Below are 24,327 nucleotides of genomic sequence, written 5' to 3'. Positions count from 1 at the left end.
CACACATACACACACACACACACTAGGAGGCTGTGTGTGTGTGTGTGTGTGTGTGTGAGGATTAGCTGCTACATGGTGTTTGTAACTGCCTCTGTGAGTTGAGTGGTGCCATGTTTACTGCCTGCCTGGTAGAGAGAGGCTTTTACGAGGCATGAGGTCTGCACCGCAGCCAGAGCCACAGTTCAACTAGACCTCCTGCAAACTCTCTCTTCTCTTCTTATTTCCTCTTTCTTCCCTCTCTCCCTCTCTCTCTCTCTCTCTCTATCTCTCTCTCTCTCTCTCTCTCTCGCTCTCTCTCTCTCTCTCTCTCTCTCTCTCTCTCTCTCTCTCTCTCTCTCTCTCTCTCTCTCTCTCTCTCTCTCTCTCTCTCTCTCTCTCTCTCTCCCTCTCTCTCTCTCTCTCTCTCACACACACAAACACTCACATTCTCAGAATCTAACACCCGAGTCCAAGTTCAACGAGCTATGTGGCTCTCGCTCTTCCCGTCTTCCCCTCTCACACACACACCACACACACACGTACAGCATGCATGCACACACATGCACACACACGCACACATACGCACGCACACGCACGCACACACACACAGCTTCTGTTAACCTGAGAGGGAGAGGTCAATCCCTCTGATCCGCTGCCCGCATGCTTTCCATACGGACACGCTGCGGCCACGGCAACCCAAGTCCCCCCAGATTAGGACTAATCAAGCGTGCCTCAACTTTGGCCAACTCCTGCCCCAACCCCCTCTCACCCCCCAGCATCTCTCTCCCACCCCTCCTCTCTAACCCCTCTCTGCCACCCAACCCACCCCTCTGTCCACCAGACCCCCCCTCTCTCTCTCTGTCTCCCCTGCTACAGCTAGCTACAGAGGGTTACAAACACAGCACAGCCCACACTGCACTATCGGTGGCTATATGTTTTTATCCTGTGTCTGTTATAATCCAGTTATATCCTTTGACTATAACAAAGCGACATACACAGGTGTTGTTAATTCATTCTGGGTTAATGCATAACATACTCTCGCCTTCACCCTGTCCAACCCACCTCTACCTATCCTTAGCCTTACCTATGGTACATTTGACCCCCACACCCTTCCCCCCTAAAGATACTATATAGTCCTGTCTGTCCTCTGAAGCCTTTGGTCATGGATGTCTGTTTCCTCCTCTACTGTTCAGACACAGCTTCTCCAGACTCCAGCTCCATTGTACTATGATGTGTTTGTAGTTTGCAATGGGAACCTTATTTGGCAGTCGCAGGGTTAGTGGGGAAAGGTGATTTACGACACCAGGGGCCATAGGGGAGGGCGAGGGTTCCGCGTTTCTTTGTTTCCAGGCGCAGTCTGGACGTTGTTATGGCAGGCAGGCACACACACACATCTGACACCATGCAATGGGCTTCCCGAAATGCTCAGTCTGTTGGAATGCGTGGTGGGAGAGAGAGGGAGAAGAAGGAGGAGAAAGGGTTGGGGGGCCGGGGTAAGGATAGGTGGGATTAGGGATGAAAAGGCTGAGGAGGGAGAGGTAACATTAGCCCACCCTGTCCAGGTGGTGTGGGAGTAGGGCCTGAAAGGGGCCCCCCAGCTGGGGTGAGTGCAGTGGTGGTGGTGTGTGTGCGTATGTGTGTGTGTGTGTGTGTGTGTGTGTGTGTGTGTGTGTGTGTGTGTGTGCGTGTGTGTGCGTGAACTCCGTCTAGTTGGATTTGAACCATAACTGATGAGATTTCAAGCTAGGGAGGTGACCCCCAACATTTTAACAACATCTGACACACAGACGCACCCCAATCCCACCCACCCTCCCCCAAATCTACTTTCTCCTTACACCCTCCCATGTGCATCCACTGTCCATTTCTCTACGTCCTAGGACCTAGTCCCTCATATAAAGTAAAGGACAGGTCTTTCAACCCACAGCTTTAAAAATAAATACATTTAATCTTTACAGTGTCTGTAGTTTACAAGTCCTCTCTCTATCTCCCCCGAGTCTCTGTTGGCCAACCGTGATGTTTCCAGGAGTTGGTTCATTTGTTGTTGGTCTAATCTTCCTCAGTGGTCTCTGTGTCATGTGGTATGCAGGTCTGGGCTGCTGGCAGGTTGTCACACTGCAAGTAGGAATACACAACCTGGACCTGTACACATAGAGGGACAGAGAAACAGAAATCTCTATGACTGTGTTTGAAATCAACTAATGTCTTCTTTAAAAAATGGTATATGCATCCTCCTTTCCTTAATATCAGGTAATCACTGATTTGACATTACTCGGTTAGTTAAAGCCATAGAAATAAGGATGTATTGTCAAAGTACACTGAGTGTACAAAACGTTAAGGACACCTTCCTAATATTGAGTTGCACCCCTTTTTGCCCTCAGAACAGCCTCAATTCATCGGGCATGGACTCTACAAGGTGTCGAAAGCGTTCCACAGGGATGCTGGCCAATGTTGACTCCAATGCTTCCCACAGTTATGTCAAGTTGGCTGGATGTCCTTTGGGTGGTGGACCATTCTTGATACACACAGGAAACTGTTGAGTGTGAAAAACCCAGCAGAGTTGCAGTTCTTGACACAAACCAGTGTGTCTGGCATCTACTACCATACCATGTTCAAAGGCACTTAAATGTTTTGTCTTGCCCATTCACCCTCTGAATGGCACACATACACAATCCATGTCTCAATTGTCTCAAGGCTTGAGAATCATTCTTTAACCTGTCTCCTCCCCTTCATCTACACTGGTTGAAGTGGATTTAACAAGTGACATCAATAAGGGATCGTAGCTTTCACCTGATTCACCTGGTCAGTCTATGTCATGGAAACAGCAAGTGTTTTTTCAGTGTACAAGAACAAAGGCTGTATCTTCACTATGTTTTATTATAAAGGTAATCATTATTATTTCTCCACAGAGGCCCAGTTGAGATGCTATGACCAACCTGCACCACCACCTCCTGAGAGATGTCCACTGGCGGGCTGCTCTGCCCCAGAACAGCCACAGGGGGGCGCAGTAGACTGGGACCAAACACAGTGGCCAGGTTCATCAGAGGCATCTTGTTCACATCCTGTCTGTCTGACACTCTGGAGAACAGGTGAGAGTATGATGTCATTGGCAAAGATACGTATGAGAGTATGATGTCATTGGCAAAAATACACATGAAAACCACAACGGTATGCAATGGGAGGTGAGCATTACATGGATATGATGTTTGTTAATATTGTGATTAAAGTGTCTACTAAATGACCGAATGTAAATAGTAACGTGTAATATGTTAATAGTAACATGTTTTTAGTAACATACTTGTATTTTTAATTATTTTTAATTACTTTCTAGCCCTACCACCCCTCCCATAATTGGAGTAAACTAGTGAACAACAACGCTTAGGCCTCTACTTCCAGCTTATACATATTATATACATTTTATGGACACAGTCTATTTTACAATAGTTATATTTATTACTCCTGCCCTTCCTCTACCCAACCTCTCCCATCTATTTCTGATGTCCATCCGGTTTGATTTCTATTTGCCATATCTTTCAAACTGTGCTCTTTCACAAAAGTTCTTAACCTATAACCTATATACGTTTTACGGACACAGTATGGTTTACATTAGTTATCTTGTTGTTATTAGTTGTTATTAGTCCCAACCTTCAGCTCCATTCAACACCTCCCATCTATCTCTTAACACCGTCCATATTGGATTTCTATTTGCCATATATTTTCCAACTGTGCTGTGATGTTTCACAAAAGTTCTGAACCTTTCTATTCTCATTGTTTCTACAGATTGTAAATTGAAAATAAACATTTTTGCTAAAAATATTTGTCACACCCTGATCGGTTTCACCTGTCTTTGTGCTTGTCTCCACCCCCCTCCAGGTGTCGCCCATCTTCCCCATTATCCCCAGTGTATCTATACCTTTGTTCTCTGTTTGTCTGTTGCCAGTTTGTTTTGTTTCGTCAAGCCTACCAGTGGGTTTCCCCTTGCTCCTGTCTTCTCCGGTTTTGACCATTCTGCCTGCCCTGACCCTGAGACTGCCTGCCGTTCTGTACCTTTTGGACTCTGATCTGGATTATTGACCTCTGCCTGCCCTTGACCTGTCGTTTGCCTGCCCCCTGTTTTTGTAATAAACTTTTGTTACTTCGACACTGTCTGCATCTGGGTCTTCTCCTGAAGCGTGATAGTATTATTATATTATTGATCGATTGACTATGACTTTTCAGATCACCCAGTAGTGCTATCTGCAGGGTTAGCTCCAGGTACATTTTACAATTCTTCAGCCATTCCTGGTCCTGTGACCAAAAACAAGCTACATATGGACAGCACCAAAACAAATGATCTAATGAAGTCTCTTCGCAGCAAAATCTGTGGCGCTGGGAAGGTTGTATCCCCCATATAAATAACATTCTATTTAGTAACATACTTAGTGTATAACAAGTATTGAGAAGAGGTGAGAGAGACCGTTTGAGGTGGTGGAGGAGGAACAGGAAGGTGTTTTGGTTGACGGCGGGACAGGACTGGAGCAGAGACAACATGGACACACTCCTGGCGCTCAGGTCTGGAATGTCTAACAGAGAGAAACAACACAGGTATGGGTGGAGAATTGTGTGTGTGTGTGCGTGTGTGTGTGTGTGTGTGTGTGTGTGCATTTGTGACCTACCCAATGCCTTGGTGAAGCTCTGAAACAGCTCTGTAGGTATAAGGGGTTCTGGTAGCTCCCTGAAGTAGAGCTTCAGTATACCTGAGACAGCATTCACATCTACACACCTCAACCTGGACACTGCCTCACGCAGATCTAGAGGGGGATAGAGAGAGAGAGAGGAAAGGAGAGAGATGGAGAGAGGAAGAGAGAGATGGAGAGAGGAAGAAAGAGAGTGAGAGAGAGAGAGGAAAGGAGGGAGAGATATAAGGGAGGGGGAGATAAGGAAGAGAGTGATAGAGAGGAAAGAAAGGGAGCAAAAGGGTGAGATAGAGGGAGTAAGATGCTGAGTATAAGTGGACATTACACCACAACATACTTGAACTACACACCTCCAGTCCCACCAAACACACACAGACTCACTGGTGTTGAAGGCAGTCTTGAGGTTGATGATGTCACTGGTAGCTGCTGATAGCCTGTAGATGCCCACCTCCTCCATTCCTCTCCTCTCCACCTCCTCTACACAGCAACGCACCACATGTGGCACCAGGACTCCCTCCTGTCTGGATACACACAAAACACACACTCCGGGTTGTGTTTGTACCTACACACATTGTATGTTATCGGCATCCTAGAAAACTTGTCTTGGATGTTCATATGGCGTTTCGAATGATTTGAATTTATTCTAGAGACATGAAACATGCAAAGCACACACAGGGCAATGACTACTTTCAAGTTATCTAAAAATTGAGATGCAGAGAGTGTGTGATTTCCCTTTTCATGCCATTCTTGTCTTGCCACAGATCTGCTATTCTTATATTACAAGAAGTTATGGTCTGTCAGAGTAGTTTCATTTCACTTCCTAACCAGACAAGAGAAGTAGACCCCACAGTGTCATTGATGATTATCTATTATTATTATTATTATTATTATTATTATTATTATTATTATTATTATTATTATTATTATTATTATCAAATTAGTTAAGAGATGAGAAAAGGTGAGGAAGTCATTTCAGGGGGTCCAATCTGGCCCGCGGGTGGTTTGCTAAAAAACTATATATACAAAAAGAGGAACGAATTCAATATATTTGAAAATGGCTAAAGGCAAATCGAAACTGTGTAGAAATGATAATGGACCTACATTCATACAGTTTCTTGACTGTGTCTAGCTCGCAAATAATCACCCAAATTAAAGTTAGACAGTCAGGGAGTAATCAAAAAACTACGGATAGAGGACTATCTTTAGCAAATTTTGACGGGGGGAAAGATATATATATATATATATATTTGACTTTTTAGTGATAGCCAATTGGTAGTTACAGTCTTGTCCCATCGCTGCAACTCCCATACGGACTCAGGAGAGGCATACGTCCTCCTCCGGACCCTGCCAAGCCGCACTGCCCGCTTAACCCAGAAGCCAGTCGCACCAATGTGTCGGAGGAAACGCCGTACAACTGACGACCGAGGTCAGCGTGCATGCGCCCGGCCCACCACAAGGAGTTGCTAGAGCGTGATAGGACAAGGACATCCCGGCCGGCCAAACCCTCCCCTAACCCGGACAACGCTGGGCCAATCGTGCGCCGCCTCATGGGTCTCCCGGTCGCGGCCGGCTGTGACACAGCCTGGGATCGAACCCAGGTCTGTAGTGACACCTCAAGCACTGCGATGCAGTGCCTTAGACCGCTGCACCACTCGGGAGGCCCACAGGGGGAAATATAACACATTTTAAGTGTGGCCCCCCCAGATCTCATCGAAGACAAAATGAGTTTGATACATTTTAGCGATTTACAGGAGCAATTCGAAGTAAGTGCCTTGCTCAAGGACATTTTTTACTTAATCGGCTCAGGGATTTGAACCAGCCATCTTTCGGTTACTGGCCTAACGGTCTTAACCGCTAGGCTACCTGCCACCACTTTAGAGCATTAAGATGCACTCAGTGTGCCAAAATCTCAGGTCCTTAAAGCTCATTGGACTATTTGTAATGATTGACAGGACTCACTGTGCCACAGCTCCAATGGGCATGCAGAAGATGGGCTGTTGCTGGGCGGGGGCCAGACTGGGCGGGTCTAGAGGGTGAGGGCAGTACTTTAGAGACAGAGTCACAACCACCTGGCCTAGAGATACGGTCTGTCTCTTCCATCGCTTCTGTAGGAGGGCTGGGTCCAGCTAGAAAACATACACATGAACAGGTGAACACAGGCGCACGCACACACACACACACCCACACAGCACAGGAGGCTGATGAGGGGAGGACGGCTCATAATAATGCCTGGAATGAAATGAATGGAATGGTATCAAACACAAGGAAACCATGTGTTTAATGTGTTCGATACCATTCCATTCCAGCCATTACTATGAGCCCGTCCTTCCCAATTAAGGTGCCACCAGCCGCCTGTGACACGCAGTATACACCTTTAAACAGATAAAAACACACATGTATGTACATACACAAACACACACCTTCTAAACATGGGAGAACAGACACTGATACACACATCTAGGCACAGATGCAGACACACACCTGTATGGAGGTCTTGCCAAGGACTCGGTCCTCACAGCTCTCTCCTACCTCTGGCTCTAACACAACCAGCACCCTGAGGTTCTGAGCCCCATCCACCTGGAATGAGAACTCCTGAGGACAAGCACAAGCCTGTCAAAGAGGATTATTGATGACATACGGGTAACACGACTAAGTTCAAATGGTAGTTTAAAAGACAAAATATCACTGAAAAGCATCATGATGGTATACAGATGTAGGATCTTAATTTGATCAACCTGTTGCGGGAGAACTTTGATGCAATGCAGGACATTTAAAAACGTGTTGTTTATTTGAGGTTTAAAAAGGCTTCTGAAGTTTGTAATTTCCATTTCGACATTTTAGACTTGATTTTCCCTTATGAAAACTGTATCAACCCCTACAAATATTTCCATTAATTATAATCCAGATACTAATTCACATGTCCTGTTGCTGCTGGATTATATTCCTGCTGTAGCAAACTGACCCAAATTAAGATCCTACATCTGTAACAACAATTTAGGTAGGATAATGATTCCCACTTTCAAAATGGCTGCCAGTAGAGCTAGCCTGGGTTAGAGGCCTTCACGGGTCCAAAAAGTTGGCCCTGGGGCTTTCCCACCCGGACTCGATATATGCATAAATATTTCTTTTTAAATATAGAGACCCGTTCTGAACAGACTTAAGGACAGCTAGACCTGTTTCGTATAGACCTGGTTGGATCCAGACCCGGTTCGATCCGAGTGATGGAAGCAGCAGAAAGGTCCATTTTTAAGCTACTTTATTTCCCGGAGCTGATAAAGCACGTCGGAGAGGAGGTAGAGAGAGGTGAGGGGCCGTGTTATGTGTAGCAAGTGAGACAGTTAGCAGGGAGGAGGGAGGTAGGGAGAGAGACAGCAACCAACCAGGCCGACTCACGCTATAGTAGACTAATTGCTGCCATAGCTAGGTTATTTATCATCCAAACCGGGAGAAGCTAGTTAAGCTAGCTAGGCTAATCGAGATATGCACTTTCTCGTCATACAAAGTTACAAACAACAACAACTCCATTTACAATATAAAGTAGCAGCCTCCCACATCAGATCCGACCTAGACCCGTGACATTATTTTGAATTCTGGACCGGGTCTCGGGTATTCAGCTAGCCTGCGTACAGCATCTTACCTGGTCCCATTGAGGGCTGGGGCTGCTGACAGAGGAATGGGTCTGGGCCTGCCTCTCATAGAACTCAAAGCCATCCACCTCCACACACACATACATACCTACAGTAGGAGGGAGTAGTGAGACTCTGTTTAAGAGCTACAGTGGAGTCTGAGGGTAGAGTATACTGTATGTATGTACTATATCTGGGTAAGATATAGACATTGTGGTATGCATATGGATAGTGTTAGATATATGGTAGATGGTGTGCAGATGCTCACTGGCTGGCTGTTGTAATCCACAGGCAGAGTGAACGGCTACACTGAGAGTCCCACATAGAGATTCCTCCTCACCTTCTGAGAGAGAGAGAGAGAGAGAAAGAGAAAGAGAGAAAGAGAAAGAGAAAGAGAAAGAGAAAGAGAAAGAGAAAGAGAAAGAGAAAGAGAAAGAGAGAGAGCGAGAGCGAGAGCGAGGCAGTCATGCAGAAGCTCCTGACTTGTTATAACTTTCTGGTTGTTAAGAGTGAGATTAACAAAATTAAATAAGCAAACAAGATATAGGTAATCAAATTGTACAACTGAAGATCAACACAGGAGGAAAACATTGACAGAGTGTGAGTTAAAAGTGCAATCTTAATCGTGCTAGCTAGCTAAATTCAAATTTGCCAGCTAGTTCACTAGTTAGCTCCAACTGTTTATTGGTGGTAACCATAGCAACATGGCCACTGAGGCAGTGCTAGCAGCACTAGCAGCAGCAGCTAGACTGAGAGACTTTCCCCCCCTTTTTTTGAATTTCCAGCAGGAAGAATCAATTTTAAACACAGAATTCAGAGGGAGAACCCGGAAACGTTGTTTGCCGACTGCTCACACAACAGGACTGTTACAAACCTGTTATTTCACACAGACCACACTACTGCCTGGCATACAGCTGTAACCAGGCATTTCAGCTATACAACAAAGAAAGGCATCTGCAACAGAAGGCAAAATACACATTTTTGAGGACAGCGAAAAGGACCAGGAAAACAGCTTTCTGACAGTAAACGTGTACCAGAACGGCACTGTCATGGTCCAGGGCAGTGACGCTGCACTCAGCTCTTTTGTGCAGGACTTCCCCACCTTGGGGACAATAGCAGAAACCAAAAAGGACAAGGACAGCACCCCGACCTCTCCCCTCACCTCAGGCACTCCAACAGCAGGAGCCCAGGCCCAGATCCACAGATCTGTCCTCCCCCCTGCCTGCCTATGACCACCAGAGCCATGATCACACCACCATCAGCCTGCTGAGAGACAGGCTGGCTCTGTTAGAGGTATGGGTTACTGAGCTAAAGGAGCAGCCCCCCCAGCTACACCACCTCCAGCCCAGACACATAGCTTCTACAGGACCAGATCAACCAGTGCAGGACCCAGCTGAAGAACTCTGTCCAGGAGCTGAGAGAGAGCCTCACCACAGCGCTTGAGGAGGTAAAGGCCACCATGAGGAGAGAGCTAGTGCAAGTAAAGGAAGAGATGGCAAAGGAGTTGTCTGTCATCAAAAGGGTGCTGCAGCATAGAGAACAGACTGAAGAGTTTAGCACTGGAGTTTAAAAATAAATCTTCAAGATGTTGACGTCATCATTCTGCAGGAGACATGGTGCAAGGCAGACATTGTCACTCACTCTCCCTCAGGCTACAGAGAGGTAATTGTGCCGTCACAGAAACACAGCTCTGTCAATAAAGGCAGAGACTCTGGAGGATTGATCATTTGGTACAAATCCGAACTACAAAATCGAATTGATCCCCTCAAAATGTGTAAATATCACATTTGGTTAAAACTGGATTTGTTCCTTTGCACAATATATGTCCCCCCCTCAGAATCCCCATGTTACTCAGAGGAGATATTCCCCACCCTTGACGAAGAGACGTGCCATTTCCAGGCCCATGGCAATGTACTCATCTCTGGGGACACAAATGTGCGCACAGGAACACTACCTGATCTAACGAGCACACAAGGGGACAGCTTTATTACAGGCCTTACTGTTTATAACTGTCTTAATCTCCCCCATAGAAACAACAGTGACAGCACCATCAACAAAAAGGGAAGGGATCTGTTGTAGCTCTGTCGAAGCCTGGGTCTGTAATTTGTCAATGGTTGGTTTTGGGTGGACTCTTTGGGGAGATTCACCTATTGCTCACCTCTTGGCCACAGCACAGTAGACTACATGATTACAGACATTGACCTTTCTCTCTCAGCTCATTCACCGTCAAGCCACTAACACCTCTATCTGATCACAGCCAAATTACCTTGTTCCTCAAAATAACAGACATGGAAACAACCACACATTCACAGCCCAGTAATCTGTACAAAATCAGAAGAATACCAGAATTCATACAGATGCGCCCAAAACAGCACAGAAGAATACCAGAAAGCAACAAGTAACCAGTAAATCCAAACACTCTTAGATAACTTTCTGGATACCACATCCACTCACAGTAAAGAAGGCATCAATCTAGCAGTAAAAAAAATCAACAATATATTCAGGCAAATGGCAAAAGAAGCACAACTGAAATCGATAAAAAACGAACCAAAAAAGACCACAGATGACAACTGGTTTGATGCAGATTGTAAAATTATAAGAAAAAAAATTAGAACACTATCAAACCAAAAGCACAGAGACCCAAATAATGGTGAATTATGCCTTCATGACTGTGATACTTTAAAACTCTATAAACGTACACTCAGAACCAAAAAAGCACAGTACAAAAGCAAGCAGCTGACACTAATTGAGGAGTCCATATCACAAACAACTTCTGGCAAAATTGGAAAAACCTAAAAAAATAAAATGAAACTAGAGGAATTAATTATACAAAATGGTGAGATATGGAAAACCCATTTTAAAACACTACAACACCATTCAAATTGATGCAAATGCAGAACAATGCCAAATTCATGAGAAGTTGAATGGATTAGAAAAAGCTAGAAAGGACAATCAAAATCCATTGGACTCCCCAATTACTGACCAGGAGCTCTATAAGAAACTTCAGGCCCTCAAATTTAAAAAAGCATGCAGACCTGATGGCATCCTAAATCAGATGCCCAATTCACTAGTGCAAAATTTCAATTGGCTATATTAAAACTTTAATTTGATCCTGAGTGTAGGTTATTTCCCTGACATCTGGAATCAAGGACTCATAACCCCAATATTTAAGAACGGAGACAAATTTGACCCTAACAATTACAGAGGCATTTTGTGAACAATAACCTGCGGAAGATTTTCTGTAGTATTATAAATGTAAGAGTTCTAAACTTCCTTAATAAGCACAATGTCTAGAGTAAAAGCCAAATTTGATTTATACCAAAACATCGCACGACCGATCATATTTACACCCTACACACCCTGATAGATAAACATGTCCACCAAAACCATACCAAAACGTACGCTTGCTTTATCGACTTCCAAAAAGCATTTGATTCTATTTGGCATACAGGACTGTTCTACAAAGTTATTGAAAGTGGTGTAGGGGGTAAAACATATGACGTAATTAAATCAATTTGATTTATGTGCAGCATCAAAATAACATAATTATTTAACCACGGGTGGGACCTTCGCCAGGGTTGCAATCTGAGCCCTGCACTCTTCAATATTTACATCAACGAATTGGCCACTATTCTAGAAAAATCCTCAGCCCCTGGTGTTAGTCTCCACAATTCAGAGGTTAAAGGCCAGCCCTTCGCAGATGACCTGTGCCTGCTGTCACCCACAGCACATGGCCTACAGCAGAGCCTGGACCTGCTAGAGCAGTACTGCCAGACCTGGGCCCTGGCAGTAAACCCCCAAAATACAAAAATAATGATTTTCCAGAGAAGATCCAAATCTCAGGAATTAGAGCAAAGTTCTCAATTGGTACAAAATATATAGAGTACTGCACACACTACAATTACTTAGGTTTAAAAGTAAGCTCAACTGGACACCTAAATGAGGCAGTGAATGAACTGAGAGAGAAAGCACGCAGGGCATTCTACGCCATTAAAAAACTAATTCAAATTGAAATACCTATACAAATTTGGCTAAAACTAATTGAATGTGTCATTGAACCAATTGCACTTCATGAGAGAGAGAGAGAGAGAGAGCGAGAGAGAGAGGGTGAAATGTAGAGTATGGTAGATAAAGAGACAAAGTGAACGGAAGTGAGCGTGAGAAAGGTGTGTGTGAAACGATGTCTCACCAGGCAGTATGCTGTGTACGGGAGGCTGTTGGGTCATTCTCAGTTTGACACAGGAGCTGGTCAGGGTGAGCAGATCTGGAGGAACCGTTTCTATGTCTGAGAAATAACACACACACACACACACACACACATCATAGACCACTTGAATGACGTACTGTGCAACAAACTACAACCATTGATGTACTGTCTCATTAACTAATTCACTCATTAACTCACTTACATACATTACACACTCATTCACTCACACACTCACTCACTCACTCACTCACTCACTCATACACCCATTTACTCACTCACACACTCACTCATACACTCCTCACTCACTCACTCACTCACTCACTCACTCACTCACTCACTCACTCACTCACTCACTCACTCACTCACTCACTCACTCACTCACTCACTCACTCACTCACTCACTCACTAACTCATTCACTCACTCACTCACTCACTCACTCACTCACTCAATCACTCACAAACACACTCACTCACACACACTTACACACTCACTCACTCACACACTCACTCACTCACTCATTCACTCACTCACTCACTCACTCACTCACTCACTCACTCACTCACAAACACACACACTCACTCACACACACTTACACACTCACTCACTCACACACTCACTTACTCACTCACTCACTCCCTCACTCACTCACTCACTCACTCACTCACTCACTCACTCACTCACTCACTCACTCACTCACTCACTCACTCAATCACTCACTCACTTACTCATTCACTCACTCACTCACTCACTCACTCATTCACTTACTCACACACCTACACTCACACACACTCCCCTCTCACTCACTATCTCCGGTGAGTCTGTGGATGGCCTCTCTCCACTCCTCCAGTTCATACAGAGATGACATCACCAGAGTGTGGCTCTGAAACAGAACGCACACAGAGGGGATGTATGTGTATGAGGGTTTAGGTGTGTGTGTATGTGTGTCTTTTTGGTTTTACTATCCTTGTGGGGACCAGGAGTCCCCACAAGGATAGTAAAAGAAGGAACATTCCGACAAGTGGGGACATTTCGCTGGTCCCCCACAAGGAAAAAGGCTATTTTAGGCTTAGGGGTTAGGTTTAGGGTTAGGGTTAGAATTAGGGTTAGGGGTTAAGTTTATGGTTAGGGTTAGGGTTAAGGGTTTGGGGTTAATGTTAAGGTTAGGGTTAAGGCTAGGGTTAGGTTTAGGGTTAGGGGTTAGAGAAAATACTATTTTGAATGGGAATCAATTGTTTGGTCCCCACAAGGATAGTAAAACAAACGTGTGTGTAAAACATATGGTGTGTGTGTATGTGTGTGTGTGTGTGTGTGTGTGTGTGAGTGTGAGTGTGCGCGTGTGTGCGTGCGTGTGTACCTTGGCGCTGGGGCTGTGTAGTTCCAGGGGGAGGAAGGGAGAGTGTGTGAGAAACATCAGTTCAAGCTGCTCCATCTTCTTCCTGCCTCGCTCTATAGTACGAGCTGCCAAGGACTTCTGTGGGACAGGCTTCTGTAGGACACACACACAAAGTTCATATTTGAAATCTGATTACTTTACAGAGTAATGGTTCTATTGGATAATACACACACACACACACACACACACACACACACACACACACACACACACATAAAGACTCACCATGGTCTGTCGAAGTTCATGTCTGAGCAGGTACATCTTAGCTCTCATGGAGTGTATGCGCTGGTATGTGTCTGTGGTGCGCTCCATCTCTGGTCCCCAGTGGAGTTTCAGTCCAGCTAGAGGCAGGTACCAACAGAACCTGTACTGGGCCTGCTTACTGGGAGAGAGGACACACAATGTGTGATTTATAATAATAAATAATAATATGCCATTTAGCAGACGCTTTTATCCAAAGCGACTTACAGTCATGCGTGCATACATTTTTTTTTGGGGTATGGGTGGTCCCGGGGATCGAACCCACTACCTTGGCGTTACAAGCGCCGTGCTCTACCAGCTGAGCTACAGAAGAAAGAAAGTCTCTTCATAAACTTCAACTCACCCTTGGGCCCCGCCCTTGAGTTTGGTGCACAGCAGCAGGTCAGTGTATAGGAAGAGATGGCAAAGGTTACGCCCCCCCTCACACACATCCACCACGAAGCCGTCACGCATCAGCTGACGCCGCTGCAACACACACATACAGCGATGGTTACGATATGGTGTGTGAGACTGTTTGAGGGTGTGTCGTGGTTGTTGGGTGCATGTGTCCGTGTGTGTGCATCATAAGGGTGTGTGCAATGTGCATCGTAGGTGTGTGTGCAAGTGCGTGGATGTATGTCTGTGTGTGTGTGCGTCGTCTCTGTCCCTCTCACCATGCCCCTGCTGAGGGTGACCTCTTGTTTGCACTGTGACCCCTCGTTGACCCCAGACAGGAAGCTCCGGGACAGTCTCAGAGCCTCCTGCAGCACGTGGTGGTCACTATGCATCTGGGGAGTGTGCTTCAGCAGGTCCTATACAGGAGATGAGAGAGGGAGGATGGAGAAAAGAGAAAGTGGGAAGGAGAGGAAGACAGGAGAGAGAGTGGTAAGTGTATAGATGAGTGTCGGTGGTTAGGTGTACAGATAAATGAATGGATGGACGGATGGGGGGACACTCTTACATGCAGCACTAGGGTTGTCTTGGTGACTCTGTCCAGAGGCTTGTACAGGAGAGCTGGAGGGAGATAGACAGACATCCAACATGTGATTCATACAGTGGAGGGTGGAGGGACATACAGTGACTCTTTAACAACACGTAAAACCTTCATCTTACCCTCAAAGGTGTATTTAGTCTTAGATTTTTCTGATCCATTACAAGACATCATACTCTGAAAACAGGAGAGAGCGAGAGTGTGAGAAAGTTGAAATATTGCAAAACTTCAACTATGAATTTGCTAATAATTCATGTGTTTTGTTCTTAATAACAAGTGCATAGAGACAGAGAGAGAGAGAAAGATGTTGCAATGCACACATTTCCAAATCAGTAATGTCTGTCTCTCTTACCTCAGCTAGTATTCTGAAGCTTACATCGCCCAGTATTCTGAAGCTTACCTCGGCCAGTATTCTGAAGCTTACATCGGCCAGTATTCTGAAGCTTACATCGGCCAGTATTCTGAAGCTTACCTCGGTCAGTACTCTGCTTACATCAGCCAGTATACTGAAGCTTACCTCGGCCAGTATACTGAAGCTTACCTCGGCCAGTATTCTGAAGCTTACCTCGGCCAGTATTCTGAAGCTTACATCAGCCAGTATTCTGAAGCTTACCTCGGCCAGTATTCTGAAGCTTACATCGGCCAGTATTCTGAAGCTTACATCGGCCAGTACTCTGAAGCTTACATCGGCCAGTATTCTGAAGCTTACATCGCCCAGTATTCTGAAGCTTACATCGGCCAGTACCCTGAAGCTTACATCGGCCAGTACTCTGAAGCTTACATCGGCCAGTATTCTGAAGTTTACATCGCCCAGTATTCTGAAGCTTACATCGTCCAGTATTCTAAAGCTTACATCGCCCAGTATTCTGAAGCTTACATCGCCCAGAATTCTGAAGCTTACATCGACCAGTACTCTGAAGCTTACATCGGCCAGTATTCTGAAGCTTACATCGGCCAGTATTCTGAAGCTTACCTCAGCCAGTATTTTGAAGCTTACCTCAGCCAGTATTCTGAAGCGCTGGTCAGTCTGAGTACAGCTCCTCACGATCTTCACAGCACTCTCATAGTTATCTATGAAACCACGATACACACCTAGCTGGCTCACCTGTGTGTGTGAGAATAGGTGCGAAATAAGACACCTGTAGCTGATAGTGGATCAATAAAAGGATGGATGGATGGAGCAGGAGGAGTAACTCACAATCTTGAGGAAGAGGTCTCCAACAGTTAGGTGGAAGCCCATTTGGCCCTGCTCTTTCCCCGGCCCCGGCCCCGGCCCCGGGTCTGTCTCTGGGTGTGTTTGTGGCCCCAGCGGCACCAGGCGGTCCCTCAGGCCACTGTAGAAGTCTCTGTGCAGGTCTCTGAGCTCAGGCACCTGGTAGAACACAATCTGGACCTGCTGGCCGGATAGAACCGGCTGAGACGTCCCTGCTGTGGCCTTCAGAGCCTTCATAGGCTGGGAGAGGAAGGAGGTGAGGGAGGGGATGGGGGGGGGGGAGAGACAGAGAGACACAGAGAGTGGGTGTGAGAAATTTTTTTGAGAAAGCGGGAGGTGAGAAGAGAGTGATTATTACAGAGGTTTAATCAAGCATGCTATAAACATTCACACATTAGTAAATATAGACACACAGTACACATGTATCTCTCAAAAGCCTTTTTGACACTCACTCTCACAGCACACACACTAAAAATTCTCTCTCACACACTAAGCTTTACACACTGTCATACAGATCCACTGATGATGCAATCTCTATTGCACTCCACACTGCCTTTTCCCACCTGGACAAAAGGAACACCTACATGAGAATGCTATTCATTGACTACAGCTCAGCGTTCAACACCATAGTGCCCTCAAAGCTCATCACTAAGCTAAGGATCCTGGGACTAAACACCTCCCTCTGCAACTGGATCCTGGACTTCCTGACGGGCCGCCCAAAGGTGGTAAGGGTAGGTAACAACACGTCTGCCACACTGATCCTCAACACGGGGGCCCCTCAGGGGTGCGTGCTCAGTCCCCTCCTCTACTCCCTGTTCACCCATGACTGCATGGCCAGGCACGACTCCAACACCATCATTAAGTTTGCCGACGACACAACAGTGGTAGGACTGATCACCGACAACGATGAGACAGCCTATAGGGAGGAGGTCAGAAACCTGGCCGTGTGGTGCCAGGATAACAACCTCTCCCTCAACGTGATCAAGACAAAGGAGATGATTGTGGACTACAGGACAAAAAAGAGGACTGAGCACGCCCCCATTCTCATCGACGGGGCTGTAGTGGAACAGGTTGAGAGCTTCAAGTTCCTTGGTGTCCACATCAGCAACAAACTATCATGGTCCAAACACACCAAGACAGTCGTGAAGAGGGCACGACAAAACTTATTCCCCCTCAGGAGACTGAAAAGATTTGGCATGGGTCCTCAGATCCTCAAAAAGTTATACAGCTGCACCATCGAGAGCATCCTGACTGGTTGTATCACCGCCTGGTATGGCAACTGCTCTGCCTCCGACCGCAAGGCACTACAGAGGGTAGTGCGTACGGCCCAGTACATCACTGGGTTCAAGCTTCCAGACATCCAGGACCTCTATACCAGGTGGTGTCAGAGGAAGGCCCTAAAAATTGTCAAAGACTCAAGCCACCCTTGTCATAGACTGTTCTCTCTGCTATCGCACAGCAAGCGGTACCGGAGCGCCAAGTCTAGGTCCAAAAGGCTTCTCAACAGCTTCTACCCCCAAGCCATAAGACTCCTGAACAGCTAACTATTTTTCTTAATTAACACTTTATTTAAAAAATTTCTTTAAAAAACTGTGTTGTTGGTTAAGGGCTTGTAAGTAAGCATTTCACTGTAATTGTCACGCCCTGGCTCTGGGGACTCTTAAATGTTGAGCCAGGGTGTGGATTTTCTATGTTTAGTTTTCTATGTTTTTGTTCTAGATCGTGTTGATCTATGTTGGCCAGGGTGGTTCCCAATCAGAGACAGCTGTAGCTCGTTGTCTCTGATTGGGGACCATACTTAGGCAGCCTGTTGGCACCAGTTAGTTTGTGGGATCTTGTTCCGTAAAAGTTTGTGTTGTGTAACCTCAGGACTTCACGTATCGTTTTGTTGTTTTGTTTGTGTGTTGTGTACGAAATAAAATGTACGCTTATCACGCTGCGCCTTGGTCCGTCTCTTCCTTTAACGGACTTGACAGAAGATCCCACCACAAGAAGACCAAGCAGCGTGTCCAGGAACAGACAGCCTGGACTTGGGAGGAGATCCTGGACGGGAAGGGATCCTGGACTTGGGAAGAGATTCAGGCCGGAATGGATCGCCGTCCTTGGGAGGAGACTGTGGAGGCGCGCTACAGAGAGGAGCAGCGGCAACGCAGAGGGTACCGGCCGAGGAGGAAGCCCGATAGACAGCCCCAATAATTTTTTTTGGGGGGGCTAAAAGGGTGGTTGGCGGAGCCTAGAGTTAGAGTAGAGCCAACTCCCCGTACTCAGGCTAGGAAGCGTGATACTGGGCAGGCTCCGTGTTATGCGGAGCCACGTACTGTGCCGTGAGTGTTCCGGCACAGTCCTGTACGTCCGGTGCTAGCACCACGCACGTGTCGTGCTAAGATGGGCATGCAGCCAGGACGGGGTGTGCCGGCTCAACGCTCGTGGTCTCCAGTACGCCTCCTCGGTCCCGTATGTCCTGCGCCAGTGCCACGTGCTGTAGCGCCAGTACGAGTGCACAGCCCTGTACGTCCTGTGCTGATGCCTCACACATATTGTGTGGAGATAGGCATTCAGCCAGGACGGGTTGTGTCAGCTCTCCGCTCCAGACCTCCAGTCCGCCTCCACAGTCCGGCCCGGCCCGTTCCGGCTCCCCGCACCAGCCAGTGGTGCGTGTTCCCAGTCCAGCCCGGCCTGTTCCTTCTCCCCGCACCAAGCCAGTGGTGCGTGTTCCCAGTCCAGCCCGGCCTGTTCCTGCTCCCCGCACCAAGCCAGTGGTGCGTGTTCCCAGTCCAGCCCGGCCTGTTCCTGTCCCTCGCACCAAGCCAGTGGTGTGCGTCACCAGCCCGGTCCGGCCTGTTCCTGTCCCTCGCACCAAGCCAGTGGTGCACGTCGCCAGCCCGACCTGGCCTGTTCCTGCCCCTCGCACCAAGCCAGTGGTGCGCGTCGCAAGCCCGGTCTGGCCTGTTCCTGCTCCCCGCACCAAGCCAGTGGTGCGCGTCGCCAGCCCGGTCCGGCCTGTTCCTGCTCCCCGCACCAATTCAGTGGTGCGCGTCGCCAGCCCGGTCCGGCCTGTTCCTGCTCCCCGCACCAATTCAGTGGTGCGCGTCGCCAGCCCGGTCCGGCCTGTTCCTGCTCCCCGCACCAAGCCAGTGGTGCGTGTCGTCAGCCCGGTCCGGCCCGTTCCTGCTCCCCGCACCAGGCCAGTGGTGCGCGTCGTCAGCCCGGTCCGGCCCGTTCCTGCTCCCCGCACCAAGCCAGTGGTGCGTGTGTCCAGTCCGGCACGGCCCATGCCTGTTCCACTGGTGCCTGGTCCGGCACCGGTTAGCTGCTCCACTCCGGAGTCAGAGCAATCCGCTCCACCAGGGTCCGGTCCAACTCCAGTCAGCGGATCCACTCCGGAGCCAGAGCAATCCGCTCCACCGGTGTCCAGTCCAGCTCCGGCCAGCGGCTCCGGTCCGGAGCCGGTAAGGTTTGGTCCACCGTCGTCGGGTCCAGCTCCAGTCAGCGGGACTAGACCAGGGGCGCAACGGGGAGGTGGAGAAAAGGTGGTGGTCACGCCCGGATCCGCCTCCGAGGCGGAATGCCCACCCGGCCCCTACCCTCTTGTGTTTGTGTGGCGCGGTCGCAGTCCGCGCCTTTGGGGGGGGGGGGGTACTGTCACGCCCTGGCTCTGGGGACTCTTAAATGTTGAGCCAGGGTGTGGATTTTCTATGTTTAGTTTTCTATGTTTCTGTTCTAGATCGTGTTGATCTATGTTGGCCAGGGTGGTTCCCAATCAGAGACAGCTGTAGCTCGTTGTCTCTAATTGGGGACCATACTTAGGCAGCCTGTTGGCACCAGTTAGTTTGTGGGATCTTGTTCCGTAAAGGTTTGTGTTGTGTAACCTCAGGACTTCACTTATCGTTTTGTTGTTTTGTTCGTGTGTTGTGTACGAAATAAAATGTACGCTTATCACGCTGTGCCTTGGTCCGTCTCTTCCTGTAACGGACTTGACAGTAAGGTCTACACCTATTGTATTCGGCGCTTGTGGCAAATAAGATTTGATTTGATTTGATTAGTCACACTAAGCACAAGCTTCTGAAGAAACAGCCCAGACTTTCCAACATGGGTGTACTATGGTCTGACCAGCCTTACGATACCAAGCCAAATGGGGGTTATTTCTCTATTTGTGTTGCTTGTTGACACAAAAGCAGAAGCATGTATCTTATAATGAGATAGAGATAAAGGAGTAGAGAAATTAAGAAATAAAAAAGGACTTGGTCACTCGTTATTGCAAAACCACTTCCTATCACACTCACTCATAATGATGCCTACTTGTAATGGACTCTGGTCGAATTCCAATACAAAACCTCACCCACTTCCCTCAGCCCTAGTTCACCAGGTGTAAGCAATGTGTAAGCAATATGGAGAAAACAATCCTTTCCAGAAGCTTAGGTGGAGCCATATTACACCATAGGCTACCATATTCAGTGCATTCGGAAAGTATTCAGACACCTTGACTTTCTCCACATTTTGTTACGTTACAGCCTAATTCTCAAATGTATTAAATAAATACAAATCCTCATCAATCTACACACAATACCCCATAATAACAAAGTGAAAACAGTTTTTTAGACATTGTTGCTAGTCTATAAAACATTTAACTATTCAGACACTTTGCTATGAGACTTGAAATTGAGCTCAGGTGCATCCTGTTTCCATTGATCATCTTTGAGATGTTTCCACAACTTGATTGGAGTCCACCTGCGGTACATTCAATTGATTGGACATGATTTGGAAAGGCACACACCTGTCTATATAAGGTCCCACAGTTGACAGTGCATGTCAGAGCAACAACCAAGCCATGAAGTCGAAGGAATTGTCCGTAGAGCTCCGAGACAGGATTGTGTCGAGGCACAGATCTGGGGAAGGGTACCAAAAAATGTCTGCAGCATTGAAGGTCCCCAAGAACACAGTGGCCTCCATCATTCTTAAATGGAAGAAGTTTGGAACCACCAAGACTCTTCCTAGAGCTGGCCGCCCGGACAAACTGAGCAATCGGGGGAGAAGGGCCTTGGCCAGAGAGGTGACCAAGAACCTGATGGTCACTGACAGAACTCAAGAATTCCTCTGTAGAGATGGGAGAACCTTCCAGAAGGACAACCATCTCTGCAGCACTCCACCAATCAGGCCTTTATGGTAGAGTGGCCAGACGGAAGCCACTCCTCGGGTAAAAGGCATGACAGTCCGCTTGGAGTTTACTAAAAGGCCCTTAAAGGACTCTCAGACCATTAGAAATAAGATTCTCTCATCTGATGAAACCAAGATTGAACTCTTTGGGCTGAATGCCAAGCATCATGTTTGGAGGAAACCTGGCACCATCCCTACGGTGAAGCATGGTAGTGGCAGCATCATGCTGTGGGGATGTTTTTCAGCGGCAGGGACTGGGAAACTAGTCAGGATTGAAGGAAAGATGAACTGAGCAAAGTACAGAGAGATCCTTGATGAAAACCGTCTCCAGAGCGCTCAGGACCTCAGACTGGGGTGAAGGTTCACCTTCCAACAGGACAACGACCCTAAGCACACAGCCAAGACAACGCAGGAGTTGAGTTCAGAGACAAGTCTCTGAATGTCCTTGAGTGGCCCAGCCAGAGCCCGGACTTGAACCCGGTCGAACATCTCTGGAGAGACCTGAAAATAGCTGTGCAGCCACGCTCCCCATCCAACCTGACAGGGCTTGAGAGGATCTGCAGAGAAGAATGGGAGAAACTCCCCAAAAACAGGTGTGCCAAGCTCGTAGTGTCATACCCAAGAAGATTCAAGGCTGTAATCGCTGCCAAAGGTGTGTCAACAAAGTACCGAGTAAAGTGTCTGAATACTTATGTAAATGTAATATTTCTGTTTTTTGTTTTTAATAAATGTGCACAAATTTATACAAATCTGTTTTTGCTTGGTCACTATGGGCAATTGTGTGTAGAATAAGGCTGTAATGTTTTTTTTTTAAAGTCAAGGGGTCTGAATAGTTTCTGAATGCACTGTATATTACACCTTATCCCTTTCAGGTCTGCGAGGTGGAGACAACAGTTAGAGAGGGAAGGGAGCATGGTTTTCATAATGAAATCAAGCCCTGAACAAAAGAGGGAAGCCATTCTCTCAACAAAGAATTACAGAAGTGTCGTGGCTACAGGAGGAAGCAGCATGCCACCCGACACCAGAGCGGGTAAAAACGTGTGTTGTAATTGTTATTGCAAATGATGCTGTATGGCACAATACATAACCGCATGCTTAAGGACACTTATAAATGAATAAACACACAAAAGACCCTGAGCAGTGTGTGTGTGTGTGTTACCATTAACAGTGTCTCCAGCTCATTGAGGTAGATCTTCTCACTGTCCAGGATCGTTCTCAGGACCATGAGCCTTCTATCCAGCATATCTTCAAGGGTACGCAGGACCTTAAAGACAGAGAAAACACTCTGCTGTAAGTGTGTGTGTGTGTGTGTGTGTGTGTGTGTGTGCAGGTTTGATTGATAGGAGAGGAAGGCACCATTGTGCAATAACTCACAGGGGTGTCGGGCAGGTCCATGCTGTCTGTCTGGAGGGGGGAGAACACCTCCTCCTCTGGGAACACATCTTCCTCCAGTGGATCAGGACCTGTCCCACCAACAGCCTCCACTGAGATACAGTAGAAACACACACATAATTTACACAGAAAGAAAACATGCATACAAACACATACTTTTGGCAAGACACACAGTAATGTACTTGCCTGGGATATGCTGTGTCTCAAGGTAATCAACTGCGTCCTTGAATACCTCCATAGCGCTGATATATCTGTAACAATATCAGTGAGTGTCTGGGTGAGGCGACTGAGTGTGTCTCTAGAGAGCCGAAATAAAGAGAACATGCGCGTGCAGCAGCCGTTAAACTTCCTGTTTCAGTGGCAAAAAAAATGATATGCCTGTATCAGGACAGGAGTGACACATTTGTAAAGCAGTATTGTCCAACATTGAATTGTCTGGTCCAATATCCAATAGCCTAATTTGCCTAGTAAAAAAAAAAAAAACCTTGGGTTCTGTAGCCTATTCTCAAATAAATTACTTAACCTTTACACAGGATGAGAGCAGTGAGCACAGCTCAGTTTGACGTCTCGCATCACCGTGTTGGTTAACCATAATCTGGAATGCAGCACCTTGGACAGCACAGGCAGGAAATGGACGTCACGTACACATGCAGCAGCGAAACTGTGACCCAGAAACACCTGTGATACTGATGACAAGCAAAATAATAATTTCAGCAGTAACTCGCTGCAATTGTAAAATTATGGTAAAACTACTGACATGCTGTTGTAGTATATATTTTTTATACACAATGATAGCCTATGGTTTAGATATATTAGATGAATGTCACTGTGAACCAATCACTTATTATAGGGACGGTAAAGTGGTTATTTACTTATAAAACAGGTCCATCTAGTGGTCAAACGTTTTGTACGTTTTATTTAACTGATAAAGTTGATCTAGGCAACGTCATGCCTTGTTTTATGATTTAATTATTCGGTGAGCTCACATTTGCGTCGAAGTTACATTATGAAATCACATAGCATCGTGAAGTTAAGTTCCCGGTCTTGTGATAACATATACATTCAGAAGTCTATTTTATAGATTTGTAGATCCGGTTTCCCTTTCTTCTCTATCCTTCGAGTATCTTCTGAGAGATAAAGGGAATAGAATATAGGATCAATCAAAATGCCCCGCCATCTATCGGGAGTTGAGACAGGCCAGCGACAAGGCTCGACAGGTGCTCAAGAGACGCGCTTTCCAGACCATAAATCACTATCATCTCATTGGTACGAATTTGTATTTTATAGGTCCAATAATATTCTGATAATCTGTGATAATATTTAATCTCCATCAAGTGCATACCTTGGCATCCAGGCCTTGATAGGCTTACTTGTAAACTAGCCTATTGATAGGAAGATGACTGATAGCTAACCGGTTACCAAGATTATTCATTTGATGATTCCTTCGATCTCTCTCGG

General features: G+C 46.7%; 1 protein-coding gene across 1 annotated transcript; it reads right to left on the bottom strand.

The window, feature by feature from the left end:
* Window positions 1-2,025: 2,025 nt before the first annotated feature.
* Window positions 2,026-23,107, bottom strand: LOC311131709 (active breakpoint cluster region-related protein-like; the record flags this gene model as incomplete). Its single annotated transcript, XM_084164815.1, has 22 exons — window positions 2,026-2,118; window positions 2,913-3,054; window positions 4,433-4,538; window positions 4,632-4,766; window positions 5,034-5,173; window positions 6,612-6,778; window positions 7,134-7,244; window positions 8,290-8,387; window positions 8,547-8,621; window positions 12,468-12,563; window positions 13,291-13,366; window positions 13,841-13,972; window positions 14,105-14,261; window positions 14,484-14,605; window positions 14,794-14,931; window positions 15,081-15,133; window positions 15,233-15,287; window positions 16,108-16,215; window positions 16,309-16,563; window positions 22,637-22,741; window positions 22,852-22,961; window positions 23,056-23,107. The coding sequence occupies 22 exons, from the start codon at window positions 23,105-23,107 to the stop codon at window positions 2,026-2,028; spliced, it is 2,526 nt and encodes an 841-aa protein (XP_084020941.1).
* Window positions 23,108-24,327: the final 1,220 nt, after the last annotated feature.

This window comes from Coregonus lavaretus, assembly GCF_964263955.1.
Source record: "Coregonus lavaretus genome assembly, chromosome: 7".
Classification (NCBI taxonomy): domain Eukaryota; kingdom Metazoa; phylum Chordata; class Actinopteri; order Salmoniformes; family Salmonidae; genus Coregonus; species Coregonus lavaretus.
The sequence above is the reverse complement of the archived record's forward strand: the minus strand, read 5'-3'. Positions and strand labels throughout refer to the sequence as shown.